At 38.3% G+C, this 18,373-nt stretch overlaps 1 protein-coding gene across 3 annotated transcripts in view; it reads right to left on the bottom strand.

Moving 5' to 3' along the window:
- Dp (transcription factor Dp) overlaps window positions 1–18,373 on the bottom strand; it is a 185,624-nt gene that overhangs the window by 116,519 nt on the left and 50,732 nt on the right. The window contains exon 1 of one of the 3 annotated variants that reach the window (XM_090385814.1): window positions 1,730–2,040. The exons of the other annotated variants lie outside the window; for them this stretch is intronic. Within the exon in view, the coding sequence (XP_090241940.1) occupies window positions 1,730–1,733 (4 nt within the window). The 5' untranslated portion in view covers window positions 1,734–2,040. Of the gene's footprint in view, window positions 1–1,729; window positions 2,041–18,373 lie in introns of those variants that run through there. 3 annotated transcript variants of the gene reach the window in all.

Here is an 18,373-nt window from a genome sequence, read left to right as displayed (position 1 = left end):
GCTTATAAATTTCCAAAGAAAACACAATATTATTTAATAAATCATTAAAATCAAAATACAGTCGAAGCTCTATATAATGACACCCAGGGGAATGAGAACAGTCATTATATCGATTGTTCATAAAATAGCATTAGGTGAAAAAATACAGTATAAAATTTAAACAAAGTAACCTTAACCGATTCCGGTCCAAGCACACAGTAAGTTGGCTTTAACCTGACTTTATTCCATAATCTAAAGTTACTTTGTTTAAATTTTACACTGTATTTTGTCTTTTTTGAATTCAAACTTTCATTCATTTCTCCTTTAACAAGATTTATTGGCATTATTTTAGCATTTTACTCTATTTCATATTTATATACTTATTTTTATTTGAATTTTTATTCCTTCCTTTTGGTCTCTGTCGGGTCGGCTATGATGTATACATTTTTCACATATACATCATAGCAGAAACAGAGAACCTGCTTATTGCAGTGGCTCCTACAGTTTTGTCTGCCAACCCTCTGAAAAAGTAGTTAAAGCCCTGGGACCCACTACTTTAAGTACCATCGTTATTATCATTATTATTTTTATGTTTAATCTAATTTAATTTCAGGTTAGATCTTTTACCTTGCTGGCATTCTCAATTTTTTCCATGGTAATTACAATTGACAGGTCAGCATCCCTACCCAATACACCAAAAATAAACATTTGTCTATATATATACGGTATATGATTTTACAAAACCACCAGAATCTGTAGGCGCATAGAAGAATTTTCTACATAAAGTCTCACACACAACAGAATGAAAATTATTATTTTTTTTTTATGGTTCATGAATTTTTTGTTCCACTAAAGGCGAATACAAATTCTTTATCCTCACAGATGATTTAAACTTGTAGAAATAAAACTTTTGAAACAGTGCTTTTGAATGGATTTTTCCTATAACCACACACACTATCGTTAATGGTTTAAGAAAAGCATACACGAGGTTAGAGAACACGAGAAAAGTGAACTGTCGAAGCTTAAAAAACAATAAACTATACGCTATTCGATAGGAATGACCTAAAAACATTAACACGTCCACAGCTGTTAGTTGTTTCATGATACCTCAAAACAATAAATTGAATACGATATGCCTAGTAACGGCAACAAAACTGCAGTTAAAACTTCAGTTCCAAATAACATGGAAACAAGTACGATCCACCCCCTATCCCCATCAAAAATGAAAACTGGTGAGAGGAATCATTTCTCCAATCAGGAAAACACGAAGCCATGAACAACCTTGGTGACTTGCCTCAATCTGCCAATATTTATCTGTGGTAGAATAAGCAGCTAACTGTTCAAATGCAAATAAAAGTTTATTTTAGATAATACATATACAGATTTTTAATAATTTAACAATAACTTTATATAATAAATACTGAATATTCGTAATTTCTACGATTCATTAGGCCTTAACTTTTATTCGTGTTCATATACACACCGGGAGTTAGGTATTCAAAATTTAAAATCGTTATAATTTTATAATCCAACGAAAATATATTTTAAACTATTAACAACGGCCATCTACAGCTATAACAACACATGCCGAAAATACACTGAAAAATTGTTTCGATGACGTTGTAAGGCTAATTATAATTCTTGAACCGATAACTGGTTTCTCCCGGTAGAAAATTTGTTTTAGCAACATCGAGGCATAATTTAACTATATTACACACATTATCCTGTCCAATTGAATATGTATACATACCCATGGATAAGGTACGAAATTATCCATGCTATCCGTATATATGGATACTATGCCAAACAGAAAAATACTTCCTGAATACATCTCATTATGTTATATCTGTAACCATGTCATTTCGCCTTTTGCACTGTGGTCCAAATTGCAGCTACTACCTTCTGGGCTACGTAGCGATTTCAATCCAACCAAATGCCAAACAGGTCGCTCAACTAATGTGGCTCCTTTGGCGCCAAATAAAGGACTTCAAATTGATGTCACTACTAGCAAAACGCTGCCCGACAAACCCCAAATACAACATTGGTGGTAAGAAAATTCTAAAGTTAATCAGTCAGACGTTACATAATATTAAAAACAAAAGAGATAAATAACAACAAATGTTTTCTTCCGCGCTTCTATAAGAAGCCCCTCCCAGAGACAGACAGACCCCCACGAAGCACGTGACACTTTAACAAGGACATGAGAATGAATGAAAGCATGCCGGGAAAAATGGGGAGGAGAGAGGGGAATCGGCGGCGGGAAATAGAAGCAACCGTAAAGCACGTGCAAGCGAGCGAACGAAAACAAAACGATCAAGAAATCTTTAAATGAAGAAGCTATTCATAAAATGTACGTAACAGGAAATACCACAATTAATAGAAAGTTAATTTATAAAGAAAACTTTCCAGTTAACCGGCCTCAATTTCATCGGTTATCACATATAAGACAGTAAAAGCACAAATATTAAGTAAAAGATAAATTATTTGATTACTGCAATGCTGAGATTATATGGCAGAACTTAGGCTACTGAATTGACGATTGCTATTTTAACTATTTAACACAACTATCTATTAGGAAGGAAAAGATTATCAGTTAATCTTTTCCATCCTGTTTTTAACAGATATTTTTTAGTTTTATTGTACAAATTCATTCATTTTATATAAGTAATAAAAAATTAGAGTTAAACCAGGAGGTTTATCCATTAGAGCTGCATGCATGCATAATAAACGCTGTATATATCTTATATCATTTTGCAAGACCTAATACTGATTCCACATGTTCTTTAAATGTCTAGACAATACTGTTCTTAATGAAATGACCTGCTTAATACAGATATGCAAATAAAGAGCAAAAAATCTGCAGTTTTTTTTCTTTTTTAATATGGTGCATAGGTTCTCTGAAACCCTCAAACATTTTTCACTTAATCCCTGATAGGTGAAACGTGTAATATGATTGTTATATGCATATTTTTCACATAACCTAAATACTATAATTATTACCGTTATTCAGAATGTTAATACTAATTTCTGTAAGACAGTTTTCTTGGGAAGTGAGAGGATGCAACCTGTGCATATTACATAACAGATATCAAATGCAAAGTAAGCATCTTTTATGTACAGTTAATCTGGGAACAGAAAAGGGGGGGGGGATAAATCACCAGTTATATGAGAAGGACGATGAGGACCAAAAAAAAAAAAAAAAACAGCAACTGGGTTATATCACTTTTACACAAGCATAAAAGTAAATTTCACAGTTAGTAATAAAAATAACTTGTACATGAACTTGATGCATCAAGGTTACTTATTGCTGAGGCATGGGAAATTTCCATACAAAAAACGCTGTTGGGTTTTACAAGCATTCTAAATCCCCTTCCCCATTACAGAAGAAAAAAAAAAAAGACAACTAAATATATCCCTTTGGCTGTTTATATTTCAATATTGCAGGAATCTCCCTCTATCGTTAATCTATATCTGGGAAGTGACTACCTTTTCTTAATAATTAATCAAAAATTAAAATTGGCCAGCAGTTCCTACAAAAAATGTTTTGTAGGAACTGCTGGCCAATGATTTCAAGGTTTGGTCTCACTGCTCCAAATGTCTTACTGCTTTGAAAGGGTTCAAACAAATGCAAAGTCAACTCTAGGTGGGAGCAAGATATGCACTGCACCTGTACTTTTGACAGCACAATGCTCACAAGGAAAGCAAAGTATAGGTAAGTTTTTAGGTGCAAACATGGGGTTGTCAAAAGTACAGGTGCAGTGCATACCTTGCTCCCACCTAGAGTTGGCTTTGCATTCATGAGAGCCTTGTCCAATAATTATTTTTGTATTAGCTTTAACTGGACAGGATTTTCCTGATATACAGGGTGTCTCAAAAATATTGGTACAAATGTTTAGGGGAGGTAGGTAACATCTAAAAGGAATGTGAATCGCATAGGAACCCATAACCGGAAACGTCACCGTAAGTCGGTACACGGTGCTGTTCATCAGTTTGCGAGAGGGAAAATTTCTGGTTTACTCATTCAAGCAGTACTCGCCGCAAGAAGAGCATTCGTCAATATACGAACTGTGAGCTGGCAAACATGCACCTAGTGTATGGGTTAGCAGAGGGCCCACACGGTGTGCGTCCCCATGCGGCACAACATTGCTTCACAATAAATGTGTGGGCAGGTATGGTCGGTGTCTGCTTAGTCGGCCCATACCTGTTACCATCCTGCATGAACTCCGCTAAATGTCGGATCTTTCTTGAACAAGTTCTACCAGGGTTACTTGACGATGTTCCAGCAAATGTGAGACACAACATTTGGTTTCAACATGACGGGGCGCCTGCCCATTATGGAAGGTGTGCTCGTAACCATTTGAACAGGCGTTTTGGGCGTCGATGGATTGGCCGTGGTGGACCCATTGCCTGGCCCCCACGCTCACCTGATTTATCGAGCCTTGATTTCTTTCTGTGGGAAACCCTCAAATCTATCGGGTATGAAAAACCTGTGGAGATGGAAATGGATCTCGTGGCAAGACTCATCTGTGCTGCTGCTACTGTCAAAGAAACTCCAGGTGTGTTCACATTCCCTTAGATGTTACCTACCTCCCCTAAACGTTTGTACCAATATTTTTGAGACACCCTGTAGACAGAGTTTTGTTTTTGTAGTACTGCTAGTATAAGTAGTGCATAAACTTTCAAAACACTTTAAGAGTGCCACAGTTTTGTGCACTACTAACAAAGGAACAAGTTCAAAACCAGTTCAAGTCCCATTGACTGCCTCCACAATCTCCATGGTCAAGACAGGAAGCACTCTACAAGCAAGCTCCATACCTAAACACATCCATTGGAATCAAATATTGTGTAGCAAGATTTGTCACTCTAGAGCACCTTCTGCTACTGTTCTAGTCCATGAACAAAAGAAACATCATTCCAAATGCCATTTCACCAATTTGATATGGCATTTGGAGCAATGGACTTATGTACAATTGCTCTACTGCAAACCCAAGGATATGCAGATCCCTACAGAGTTGACACACACCAAGGATGTTCCTGTGGCCTCTTGCTGTGTTTTAGAAACACCAACTTAGCACATTTCACTCCGTTATGCATTCCATCTGTAGCAGTGTTCACAAGCCGAAAAAACTTGCGAGAAGAAACCCTACTCACTCCACTTGGAATCAGCCCAGTACAGCTTTGATTGAAGAGACCCTTAAATTCCTCCAGTCATCAAAGATTTGAATGCAGATCTCCCCAAATGAGGGGCAAGTGCCAAAACTACTTAGGCCTGGTCTGTAATGTTTACATAAACAACACAAGGCACAAATTGCCTTCTTTATTGTTCATAAAATATACTCTGCAAGCTTGTGTGGCTGTCCATGACCTTTTTTTTTTAATCACCTATGGCCTTCCATCTTTGAATAACATCCACTAATGTTGATTCTGGAAGGTTGAGACAAGTTAATATTGTATACAAAGAAAGGTTACTGAGGAAGCATCCAACCACCAATCCACGCTGAAAGTGTAAGCTCTGATTACTGACTTCCAACATATTGCTGTTGCACAGAGCACACTCAAAAAATTTATATTGGTATGCCACAGAAGCCAATACACATGCACAGGGGAAATCTGGCACTGTATACAATATTTGTGGAGTAGGTATCCAAATGCTTTTGGTGATATAGCACATATATTCAAAACTATTTCTATATATGTTTAACTTTATAATTATACCTAACATTAAAACAGGAATTGTTATTTAACAAGATTATCCTTGTTAGGATATTTGTTATCCTATTGTTTTTATAAAACATTTTCTTTGAATACTAACTACCGGCACCATGCAATTATTCTGTACCTGGCCTTGCAAACTTATTTTACCCTGTAAACCTGAGAGCCTGCACTGAGAGAATGAAGTTAAATTGAGCTAAACACTAACACTACAGGGTGGCTCTTAAATGAGACATTTTGAGTGGATAACTGAGTGATCCTGCAAAAGAATCACTAAATCTGAAAAGAAAGCATATATTTTATCAATAATATCAACCACACCACTTTTGTTTATTCCACCCTGTACTTATAAGCTTTTGGTCATTTTCTTAATGCTAATAATATATCTGATCATTTAGCTATCAGGGAAAGAAGTGCAACTTTCACCTCTTAAAACAATCTAAGAATTCCTAGCTCCACAACACAAAGACTTGGGAATGACTTTAATTCAAAGTTCATATTCAGAACAATAGCCTTCCACTGCTAACACAGCTTGACAAAATTAATAGAACATGTAGAAAATGTGGTATACTTCTGTTCTCTGATGAGTCCCAACTTTAGCCTATAAACAGATTTTAGATGTTAGTTCATCTGGAGACAATGAGGAATGCAATACCATCCCTCCAACACCAGAGAAAGGGAGACTTACGGTTGAGGCAGTGTTCTCATATGGAGCAGAATAATGATCAACTGCTACCACCCCTCCATGTTTTTGATAGGGGTACCATAACTGCGCAGAGATACTGAGAACAGATCCTCAAACCCTATGTACAACTTTTTAGGGGTATAGTTGACCCAGATTTTTTTTTTTTTTTCAGGCATAACAATGCCACTGCAGAGCTCAAGTGGTGGAAGAATGCTTTATGGAAAAGTAGCCCCTTGCATCTTGCCCCTGGAACATTTCACCCCCAGTAGATTACAAAAATGTAAATACAGCCGATTCTCGATAACTCGAATTTTTATTGAAGTCCTAGTTCCTTTGGTGGAGATTCAATGTTAAACTCTCTCAATTACTCGAACTGAACTTCCGATAACTCTAACTTTTCCGAACAAATTTTCAAAATTACATTCGTGTACAAATTGTCACGTAGCCTTTAAACTAGTTTCTCCCCTTTTGTATGTCTTCAGGTTTCTCTTTCCACTGTGAAAGGATTAACTGGAACTGTTAATCCTTTCACAATGGAAAGAATACATACTTGACCACGAGGGTGATAGTCACGTGGTTAGTGACGGACACAGGGGGGAGGGAACAATGACTAATCTTATAGGAGTCTTTTCAGTAACAAGTGAATCTTGTTCTGATTTGTCTAAATTCAAACAATAAAAGTTCCTGCATCTGGCTCTCCTCACATTTCCTGGCACAGTGGACAGCGCACGTTTGCTGTTTTCGCCGCCTCATTTTCGGTGGTGCATCACGTGAACAAGCTAAGTGCCGCAGGCAGTGCAATATCTGCGTATTATTTTTGCATCTTGATTGATTAATCCTGTGTGTACAATGGCAAAAAGTGTTTCGTCAATAAGAGGCAAAAGAAAATTGGTAGATGATGACAACCACATTTATGTGTTTTCCAAGAGAACTCTAGATGAAAAACATGGAATCTGGGTTTGTGAAAAACGTTCCACCTGCAAAGGGTGTGTCTGGAAGGCCCAGTTGTGAAAGTCGTAATTAAACATAACCATGCAGCTCAAGCTGCAAGGTCAGAAACACTGCAATTGATTGGTCAAATATGGCAACATGCAACAACCACGAACAAACGGCCACAGCAAATTGTTGTATTAGTAATTGCAGAGGCTCAATGTCACAGCATTACTTCCTAAAAAGGATTCACTTAAAACAAACCATTCGTCATGTTCGATGCAACAATGGTACTCCTGCTTTACCGAACAATCTCCAGGACATAGTAATTCCACAAAATTATCAAGAAATTATCAGATGGCAATGTACAACAGTTTTTGATGTATGATTCTCAGGACGAACTGCTCCCGGGTCACATGCTTATTTTTTCCACTAGTAACAATCTTCAGTTATTGGCACATAGCCAGGTGTGGTTTTCTGATGGAACTTTTAGCACAGTACCCATGCATTTCCAGCAGCTTTATACAATTCATGTGGTTCAATTTAATGCAGTTATTCCAGTGGTCTACACACTTCTGCCAAACAAAACTCGTGCCACATACATCTAGTTGCTTCAAGAAGTTAAAAATCTACAACCGGGTCTCCAACCCCCAGCAACTTATTACAGATTTCGAACACAGTGCCATGCAAGCCTTCCAGCAAGAATTTCCTGGTATTGTAAATACTGGTTGTTTTTTTTTTTTTTTTTTCATCTTTCCCAAAGCGTTTGGCGAAAAGTACAGAATGAAGGTTTAAAAGCCCAATACAAACAAGACCATGAATTTTCTCGTTGGATCCGAATGATTCCGGCATTGGCATTTATTCTTCCCGATAACATTATTCAAGCATTTGAAGATTTAGTTGAAGCTGATGACTTCCCCATTGAAGCTATGGTGATTGCAAACTACTTTGAAGATACATATATTGGAAGAAGCGGCAGAGAGGCCAGCAATTACCCATTTTTGCCATCAAATTGTGGAATGTTTACACACAAACACTGAATGATCAGCAACGTACCAACAATGGCGTGGAGGGGTGGCACAGGGGATTTCAGGTAACTTGTGCTACTTTATTCCCAAATATTTACAGATTCATTGATTCTTTAAAGAAACAACAAAACAAGGGCTACACAATTTCGAAATTACACAACTAATTGCCGGTAATTCAAGCAATCAAAGAAACAAGAAGTATGCTGCAATTTCTGCTAGAATCAAAAGAATAGTCCAAGATTTTCAAAATCGTAATGTGATTGATTACCTTAGAGGTATTGCATACAACTTCGAGTTTTAAACAATAAAGGCGAAATGCGAGGGGGCCACTTTTCCGGATCCCTGGAAGAATACCTTGAAACTGAAGATATCCAACGACTGCAGTGGCCAACACTATCACAAGACTTGAAACCGATTTAACATCATGTGTGGGATGCCCTTGGGCAATGCATTGCACGAGGACTGCCAACTGCTCAGTCACTTGGTGAGCTAAGGTCTGCACTGGAACCATATAGACACCCTAATAACAAGCATGGCTTGCCACCTCAGCTCTTGAGCCATTGGAGATCATATACTATACTGGTGTCACGTGATCATACTATTTTCACACATATTGTATCAACTTCTGTAATGCAACTTTTTATTTTATTTTATTTGTAAATGAAATGAAATTCTTCCATAATACCTTTACCCACCAATATTCCCTGACTTGTTTTTACAATATTTTGTTTCCAATATACTATGAATTAAGAGAGATTTTTTTTTTTTGAGTTTGTCACAGACATTCTCTCAGATATGCCAGACAAGCTGTACTTGCTATCTGGGAGTCTAAAACGCTGATGGAACTGATATTCAGGTGACACTCAAGTCAAGTGGACCCAATTTCGGCAAAGTCCAGACGGTCTGTGACAGCCAAATCCTCTGCTTCCACCTTCACGATAGAGGGACTGTTAGTAATCCTGGGTATAACCTCCATGCACAAGTACATGGCGGGTGACCACTCAGGTGTGAACCAACGTAAGCAGGGGTCGAGGTGGGGCGCCCACAACACATGGAGGAACGCCGCCCCTCTATGTTACGAGGCAGTACTAGGTGGTAGATGACTCATCAACCGGTGAAAAACCATCTTTTTGCTTCTTGAAGGTTTGAAGTGGTGGAACCCATGTTTAGTCTCTAGAGCTAAGTTCCGGTCAACCCTTCCCTATCTCTTCCATCATGCAGTATGATTGATGACTTTTGAGGTTATGATGAACGTCGTGACGTGATCCAATATTACTTACATTTCGAGGGTACAGCTCTAAAACGGCGTTCGCAGGCCGGCCGCTAGTTAGTACAGGACTGAACCTATTGGTAACTCTCTAGGAGGCTTCCAGATCAGCTAGTGTATAATCTTGCTACCTCTACTCTGCCAGATGGTGACTGGAGGGAGTCCGAGTAGTGTGTATGTGGGGAGCATTGTCGAGGCCACGTTATGTCAAGGATCTGGGTACGTTCTTACCAGGTGTACGCCATATCCAAAAATTTCATTCCTTCATGCAGCATGTCCCACCCACTTTTTCTTACTATTGAATACACCATGAATTGTCAAACTAATAGAGCAAGCTTATCTGTGAAAAGATCTAAACCTCCCAAGCACTTCCTAATTCATTTCACAAATATGCGTGGTCTCAATTCTAATCTCAACGATGTCCATTTCCACTTGCAGTCTGCCAAACCCCATGTACTTTTTCTGACAGAATCTCAGTTATCAGGTGATTCAACAACAGCTCATCTCAGATGCCCAAATTATTCGCTGTATGATTCCTTTCGCCTCAAAGGTGGTACGTGTGCATATGTCTGTTCTGATATTCCCTGTCAGAGACTTGGTAATTTGTAATCTCCTCTCTTTGATCTTCTCTAGCTCAAAATCTCTCTACCTCTCTGTCAAATTCATCTGTTGTCTCTACCGTTCTCCCAACTCCACTAATCACTTGGAGCTCTTTGACTTCCTCTCTTTGCAACTTGACTTTCTGCAGTCCAACTTTCCTAACAGTGAAGTAATTTTCCTTGGTGATTTTAAGGTTCACAACTCCAGCTGGCTTCCGTTTTCTAGTCACACAGACCCAGCAGGTCAAGATGCTGAGGCTTTTGCAATTACTAATGACCTAGCACAGATTGTTTGTTTACCTACAAGAATACCAGACAATCCTAATCATACAGCCAATACATACGCTTGATCTTTTTCTCACAAACAACCCTTCTAAGTACACGGTCCAAGTGAGAGGTCCTTTAGGCACTTCAGATCACAACTTGGTGATTGTCTCTTCTCCAATGAAACCTTTATCTCATGGCTATTCCCAACCTCGTGTTGTTTGGCATTACAAGAATGCAAAATGGGATGACCTGCAAGATTTCTTTTCTTCTTTTCCTTGGTTGGATTACTGTTTCAAAACTTCTGATGTCAACGTTTGCTCAGATCGTGTCAGTGAAATTATTCTTGCAGGAATGGAATCCTTTATCCCACACTCCACTTGAAAATCTCGTCCTTTATCTAAACCTTGGTTTTCCAATAAATGTGCTAAGGTTGTTCAAGAGAAGAATGTTGCATATCGTAATTGGCTTGTTTCTAATTCTTCAGTTTCATTTTCTGCCTACACCAAAGCTCGCAACAATTGTAAAGCAGTTATTAATCAGTCCAAACTAGAGTTTGAACAGGCTAAGAGTAGAAAACTTGCTTCTTGCCCTAATGGTAGCCGAGCATTCTGGTCTCTTGCCAAAGCTATTGGCCGCAACCTTTGCCCATCTCTGCTCCCACCTCTGTCCAAACCAGATAGTTCTGTTGTCACTTCAGCCAAGGATAAAGCTGACCTGCTAGCATCCCATTTTCTTCCAGCTCATGTATTAATGATCTTGGAAAAACACCTCTCACCATTCCCAACACGCCCTAATCAATGCCTCCTGTGGTCTTCCGTCAAAAGGATGTCAGAAGGATTTTGAAGAATCTTGATGCTAAGAAAGCTCCAGGTCCTGATGGTATTTCTCCACTTGTTCTCAAAACCTGTGCTCCTGAACTTACTCCTATTCTTTGCCACCTTTTTTCACTTTCTTATTCCAAAGGTGTTTTTCCTTCTGCTTGGAAATTTGCTCATATACAGCCAGTTCCTAAAAAGGGTGACAAATCTCTCCCATCCAATTATCGTCCCATTGCAATTACTTCTACTCTTTCTAAAGTAATGGAGAAATCAATTAACCGCCAACTCTTACACTGCCTAGAAACCTCCCATCTGATCAACGATCGCCAGCATGGATTCCATCAGTGTCGATCCACTGGTGATATTCTGGCTTATGTTACCCATTTATGGACTAATTCAATGGAAAGGTTCAGTGAATCACAAGTCTCAAAGCTCTTGACATCTCAAAGGCTTTTGATCGTGTTTGGCATAAAGGTCTTCTAAACAAGCTTCCATCTTATGGTTTGCCACCTGTTTTTAGTAATTGGTTATCCAGTTTTCTCTCTGATCGCTCACTGAGGGTGATGGTAGATGGCTCTGTCTTCTAACTTCTCCACTAATGCCAGAGCCCCCCAAGGTTCAGTTCTTTCCCCCACTCTTTTCCTTTTGTATATTAATGACCTTCTTCCATTGACTGGAAATCCTATCCATAGTTTTGCCGATGATAGCACATTCATTCCACTTTCCATTTTGAGAAATCTTGTCCTGCTCAATCAGCTTCAACTTCTCGAAATTCTGCTACCAATTCCTTAAATGCCAATCTTCAGGTAATTCTCCAGTGGGGCAAAGACAACTTTGTTCATTTCAACCCTTCTAAATCTCCGTCTTGTCTTATATCGCGCAAAAAGCATTCTTCTGCTCCTATGCTTATCTTTAGTGACACTCCGATTTCTAGGCAAAATGATATATCTCTTTTGGGGATTACCCTGACTTCTAATCTCTCTTGGCACAAGCACATTACAAATATTGCTTCCTCTGCATCTAAAAAACTTGGTTTTCTCTTTCGCTCTCACTTTTCTTCCAAACAGCTACTCTGTATAAATTGCAAATCCGCCCTGCCATGGAATATTGTTCCCACATCTGGGGTGGTGCCCCCAAAACCTCTCTCAGGCTTCTTGATTCAATTCAGAAGAGGGCAGTTACGCTAATTAATGATTCATCTCTAAAAGAGTCTCTCCACTCGCTTTCTCATTGACGTACTGTTTCTGCTGCATACCTCTTCTACAGATACTTCCATGGGCACTGTTCTTCTGAATTGGCTTCTATAATGCCCACTCTCTCTTTCAAAACAGTCCGAACACGTGCTGCCACCAGCCAACATCCATTTACTGTCCAACTTCAAACCAACCCACAGAACCAACTTTTCATCTTCCTCATTTATTCATTCTGAAACAACCTATTTTCTGAAACAACCTTCCTTCATACGTATTTCCTGAAAATTACAATCTACAGAAGTTCAAGTCCAATGTCAACAAATATCTTCTTTTGTCTTCTCAACCTCCAACCCAAGCACGGTACTAAGTACTATAGGTTCTAATACCTCTCGTGTTTGGAGTTCACATTAAAAAATATAATAAATAAAATAGATACCAGGTGAGCAAAAGTATCCAAAGGTATCTTATCTTTCTTCTGAGACAATTTCCAAGTGGTATCTATCTGTGAAATGCCAGCAACAAGTTTGTAATCTTGCTGCAGTGCTCTAGCTAAACACAAATTGCTGACAAAAATACAATTCTCATTATGTCTATTAGACACCACACAAATGCTTGTGTTGGAGCAACATCCTGCAATTTTCAATGTTACTTGCAATTAGCTGAGCAGATGGGCTGAGAGGTGGCAACTGAAGTTAACATTGGCAAATGCAAAATACTGCATATGCGCAGCAGTAACCCCAGTGTATAAACTGTGCTGTACTACAGTCAGTGTAGTGGAAAATGAAAAAGGCCTGGGGGTAACTGTGCAGTCAAGATATGAAGTTTTCTGAGCAATGCAGACAGAGCAGTAATGGGGTCTTGTCAATTATATACAGGAATTTTACATGCAGGGATAAGGAGGTGATTATCCCCTTGTATAAGGCAATGGTCAGGCCACACCTTAAGTATTGCATACGGGTCTGGAAGCCTCATTTTAGGAAGGATGTAGAGTTGCTAGAACAAGTACAGAGAAGAGCAACAAGACTGGTGAGGGAAACAAAGGGGTGCTCTTACAAAGAAAGGCTTAATTTCTGCAAATTTTAGTGTCTGAAGACTAGGCACCTGCGAGGCAATCTGATTGAGGTTTATAAGGCACTGAATGGATTGAGCAGGCTCAATGCTGATGGGATTCTTCCTCTTGTTCAAATTACAAACCTGAGGGTCCATAAACTGAAATTAAGGAAAGAGTTGTCAAATAGATGTGCAGATTTTTTCCTTTAGCCAGCAGTTAGTTGATTGCTGGAACAAACTTCCATTTGTCTTTGTGGAAATTGATAGCTTAAATAAATTCAAGGCAGGATTAGACAAACATTTGAAACGAATGGATGAGTGAAATGGAAAGTTTTTTTTTTTTAGTTGATGCTGTATAAGCTTGTTTTCTCACATCATATGCCTCTATTAATGCTAAAAGACAAATGGTGTTCCATATTTTAATAAAAATACCTCTATTTCAATACAAAAGTGCTGATTATTTAACATAGTACAATACCAAGGCAACTATAACTCACTGCGAAAGTGGAGAGTATTCCACATTCAAATAAACAGTACAGAACCTCAGTGTCAGAAAGGAAATTCTGTTTATTTTATATAAAGTCTATGCCATCAGCAATAAACCTTATCCAGCCTACAACCAAATTGGACACAAAAAGTAACAAATTTTGCATGCCACAGGGGGGAAAAAAACAAATAAAATTAGTATGTTTTTATTGATATTATAAAAATGATAATGTTTGAAATTTTCTAATAAGAACTTTGTTTCTGCACACAATTACACTTGCAGCTTTCACCACAAGATATGGCTGATAGACCATAAAACAAATTGCCTTGAAATAAAAAGATACTTATTTTATTTTTTCACTTTTTTATAATATAATACTATTTACAACTGGCCATGTCCTGGTATGTTTTCCTGTGTGTGTGTGTGTGTGTGCGTGCGCGCGCACGCAAGCACGCACAGCACATATGCCATTGTGATTGTCATTAGTGCTCTAAAACGTGTTTTCTGCACACTGCAGAGAATACTTTTTAATCACCTTCTCATACGATACTTGGGATTGCAAACATAAAATGGAAAAAAAGACACATTTCCATTATCATTCATAGGAACTTGGTAATGTAACAGCAATGACATACACACCAGTAGAAATATTATATAAGTAAAATGCCAGTTTGTAAAGGCCAAAATGTACTCTATATGAGAGAAAGCCATTTAAATCAATAAAAAGTTCATTAAATAAGATATTTTGTATCTAATTTTTGAAACCGTTTAGGAGCAGATTCTCTGAATTACCAAGGGGTAAATTATGCTTGGAGTGCTTCAAGCATAATTTATCCCTTAATCTACAAAAATTTTGGGAGATCCATGCCCATACCATATTATTCAGTTCAGCTTGCAAAAAATTGTGTTCTTTGATGTGGCTTCAGCTTCACCAGTACTTTCATGAAAAAAGCTACCAAAAATGTATCAAAAAAGTTTCAATTTTATACATGAAACTTCTTGTTGCACTATGAAACTTACTTTTAATTGGATTTTTCTACACAAACAAATTTTTTTGAGGAGAGAAATATGCTTTCTGCTGTCCACTTATATTCTTGTGCCATCTTGCATAGTGCATTCTCATAACACTTCTGGAAGGCCCACTGTTTGTAATCATACCAGAAAAAAATCTGTAACCAGTTATCACCAACCTTGTAATAATAAAAAATTCTACATGAAATATTTTTGCTTTATTTCACTCAAAAACAAAAAAAATTCATATCACATTCTGCCAAAAAACTTGCATGTGATGGGGAAAAAAATGAATGTCATTTCAGAACTTTGTGTAGACAAATTATTAAAGGATACACATAGTAAATCCTCATTTCATGGACTGATGGGGAATGGGATGTCTGATATTACCAAATGCCATAAAATCTAGAGTTTGTTACCCCAGACCATTTTTATTCCACATAATTGACAATTTAAATAGTTATTGTGTGTGTGTGTTATTTGGTTTTTAGGAGCATTAGCAACTAAGGCCATATTGCTCCAGGGATATGCGGTGGTCATTCTCTGACCTTTCCACATCTGGTGGTCATGGGTTCGAACCCTGGTCTAATCAGGAAGCGTGTGCTACGCACTGCTGCTCCTGTCCATCTGGCTACGGAGGCGCCACTGTGTGTTTGTGTGTGTGTAATAACACTAAAATAAAAGTAAACAATAAAAAATAAATAAATAAAAAAAAAAAAACTTTTATTTACCTTGACTTTATTGGTTAATACACAGTACACAATTGAAGGTAATTTACTGAGACCATACAGTGGAGCCGGGAAAAATTATTTAGCATCAGAGCTAAGAAGCTAAAGCTGAGACACTGGTGAATTTTCTGAGGTACCTGCTCAGGTAGCTAACAAACTAAATGAATATTTTGCATCGACATTCACACATGAGGAGTTATTCAGCAAGGGGAATGCCAGAGGTGTATTCAACTCTGGCAGTAAGCTAGAGAATCTTGTAATAACTGAGAGTAAAGTGGAGGAGAAATTGTTGAAAATAAATACAAGAAAGGCACCTGGGGTGGATGGGATCTATCCAGTTATATTAAAGGAGGCAGCAAAGGAAGTAAGCAAACCCTTAGCCATAATTATGAGAGCTTCCTTGGACTCAGGGAAAGTACCCATGGACTGGAGATGTGCAAATGTGACCCCAATTCACAAAGGAGGATCAAAGGGCGACACAAGTAATTATAGACCTGTTAGTTTAACTTCTGTTCCCGGAAAATTAATGGAGGCACTGGTTAAAGAAGCACTGCAGGATCATCTAGACAAGACTTCAGTTATAGCTCAGACACAGCATGGTTTTGTTAAGGGCAAGTCTTGCCTGACCAATTTGATTGGATACTATGATGCAGTCACAAAAGATCTGGATGCAGGGAATAACTTTGATATTATATACTTGGATCTTAGAAAGGCTTTTGATACTGTTGCACATGGAAGACTGCTGCACAAATTGGAGCAGTGTGGCATTGGAGGCAAATTGCTGCTATGGATAAAGGGGTGGTTGAGGGGGAGAAGACAGAGAGTGGTAATCAATGGACACTGCTCATCGTGGACTAATGTTATTAGTGGAGTCCCTCAGGGTTTAGTATTGGGTCCATTATTGTTTTCTGTATTTATAAATGATATTGATGAAGGTATATCAGACTTAATGTCCAAGTTTGCAGACACTATGAAGGTTGGCAGGGTTGTCAAGGACACTACTGACACTATGCTACTGCAACAGGATCTGGAAAGGTTGAGCAGATGGGCTGAGAGGTGGCAAATGAAGTTTAACATTGACAAATGTAAAGTACTACATATGGGAAACAGCAACCCCAGAGCAACGTATCAACTCTGTGGTACTACACTGACAGTGGTAGAGAATGAAAGGGACCTGGGGGTGGTTGTGCAGGCAGATATGAAGTTTTCTGAGGAGTGCAGACGGGCTGCAAGAGTAGCCCATGGTGTATTGTCGATGATATATAGGAATTTTACTAGCAGGGATAAGGAGGTGATTATTCCCTTGTATAAGGCAATGGTCAGGCCACACCTAGAGTACTGTATACAGGTCTGGAGGCCTCATTTCAAGAAGGATGTAGAGATGCTGGAACGAGTACAGAGAAGGGCAACAAGATTGGTGAATGGAATAAAGGGGTGCTCTTACGAAGAAAGGCTTAAGTTTTGCAAATTACAGTGTCTGGAGACTAGGCACCAGCGAGGTGATCTGATAGAGGTGTATAAAGCCTTGAATGGTTTGAGCATGCTCAATGCTGATGTGATTGTTCCTCTTGCTCAGAATAATCCCCTGAGAGGGCATAAATTCAAATTGAGGAAAGACAGATGTAGGATAGACATGAGGAAATTTGCCTTTAGCCAGCAGGTGGTTGGTTGGTGGAACAGACTTCCATCCCTTGTTGTGGAGGTTGATAGCCTGAATAAGTTTAAGGTTCAAGCTGGACAGGTACACTTCTTAAACTCTGCCATGCTTTTTATGATAACTGACAGTTTATTTTTTCACACCACATTCCTCACAGAAATGGGAAACAGAATACTATAAAGTAACTTCTCTAACAGCTTTAATTTCTGCACAATTTCTCTTTTCACCAATTTTCTTAGGAGCGATGATGATACACTACAAGCAAAGTTATAATAAACTGGGCACAGACAAGCAGTAAGATAGCAAATGCATCCAAACGTAATGGGATATCTGCTAGTGGCTGCTGTGACTCATTTGTTCCTGGGAAAAGCACTGTTTTTGATCTCTCTCATGAGCACACTCAAAATACAGTTGCTGGTGAATTTTTTTTTTTGTCCATCAAATCAAGGGATTACTGTATAATTAGCCAAACAACAAAAAAAAGTCACTGTAGGGCTGTGTTATCATCTTTAATCAGGTTTTAAATCCAGCAGAGCATGCATTGTACCCTAGAGGTTTGTGGTCTGTCTGCTGACAATTTGATACAGCTAGTCCTGGTGAATATTATTTAAAGAAATTTCTTCAGGACCTTTGACTCTATGATACAAACACTTGAAACTCAAAGGTTATGCCATCCTCCACTGATATGGAATTATCTTTGTGTCCACAGCTGAGATAATAACCATTGATTTGCCCCAGGATTGCTGATTTATGTGCTTTTAGACAATGATTTCTTTCATCTGTAAACTTACCACATATTAAATATGCAGATGACAAACATTTTAATGTTACCATTAATAGCAATTAATGAAATTTTATATTACTAAGTTCTTACATTTATATATTTGTGGCTAAAATGTTAGAGATAAATGATAAAAGTGCAACATTTTACAGAACAATCATATACATGTCAATAAAATCAC

The sequence above is a fragment of the Mastigoproctus giganteus genome, chromosome 1 (genome assembly GCF_048544385.1).
Source record: "Mastigoproctus giganteus isolate SK-2022 chromosome 1, ASM4854438v1, whole genome shotgun sequence".
NCBI classification, from domain to species: domain Eukaryota; kingdom Metazoa; phylum Arthropoda; class Arachnida; order Uropygi; family Thelyphonidae; genus Mastigoproctus; species Mastigoproctus giganteus.
Note: the sequence above shows the minus strand (reverse complement) of the source record. Positions and strands in the feature narration are given on the sequence as shown.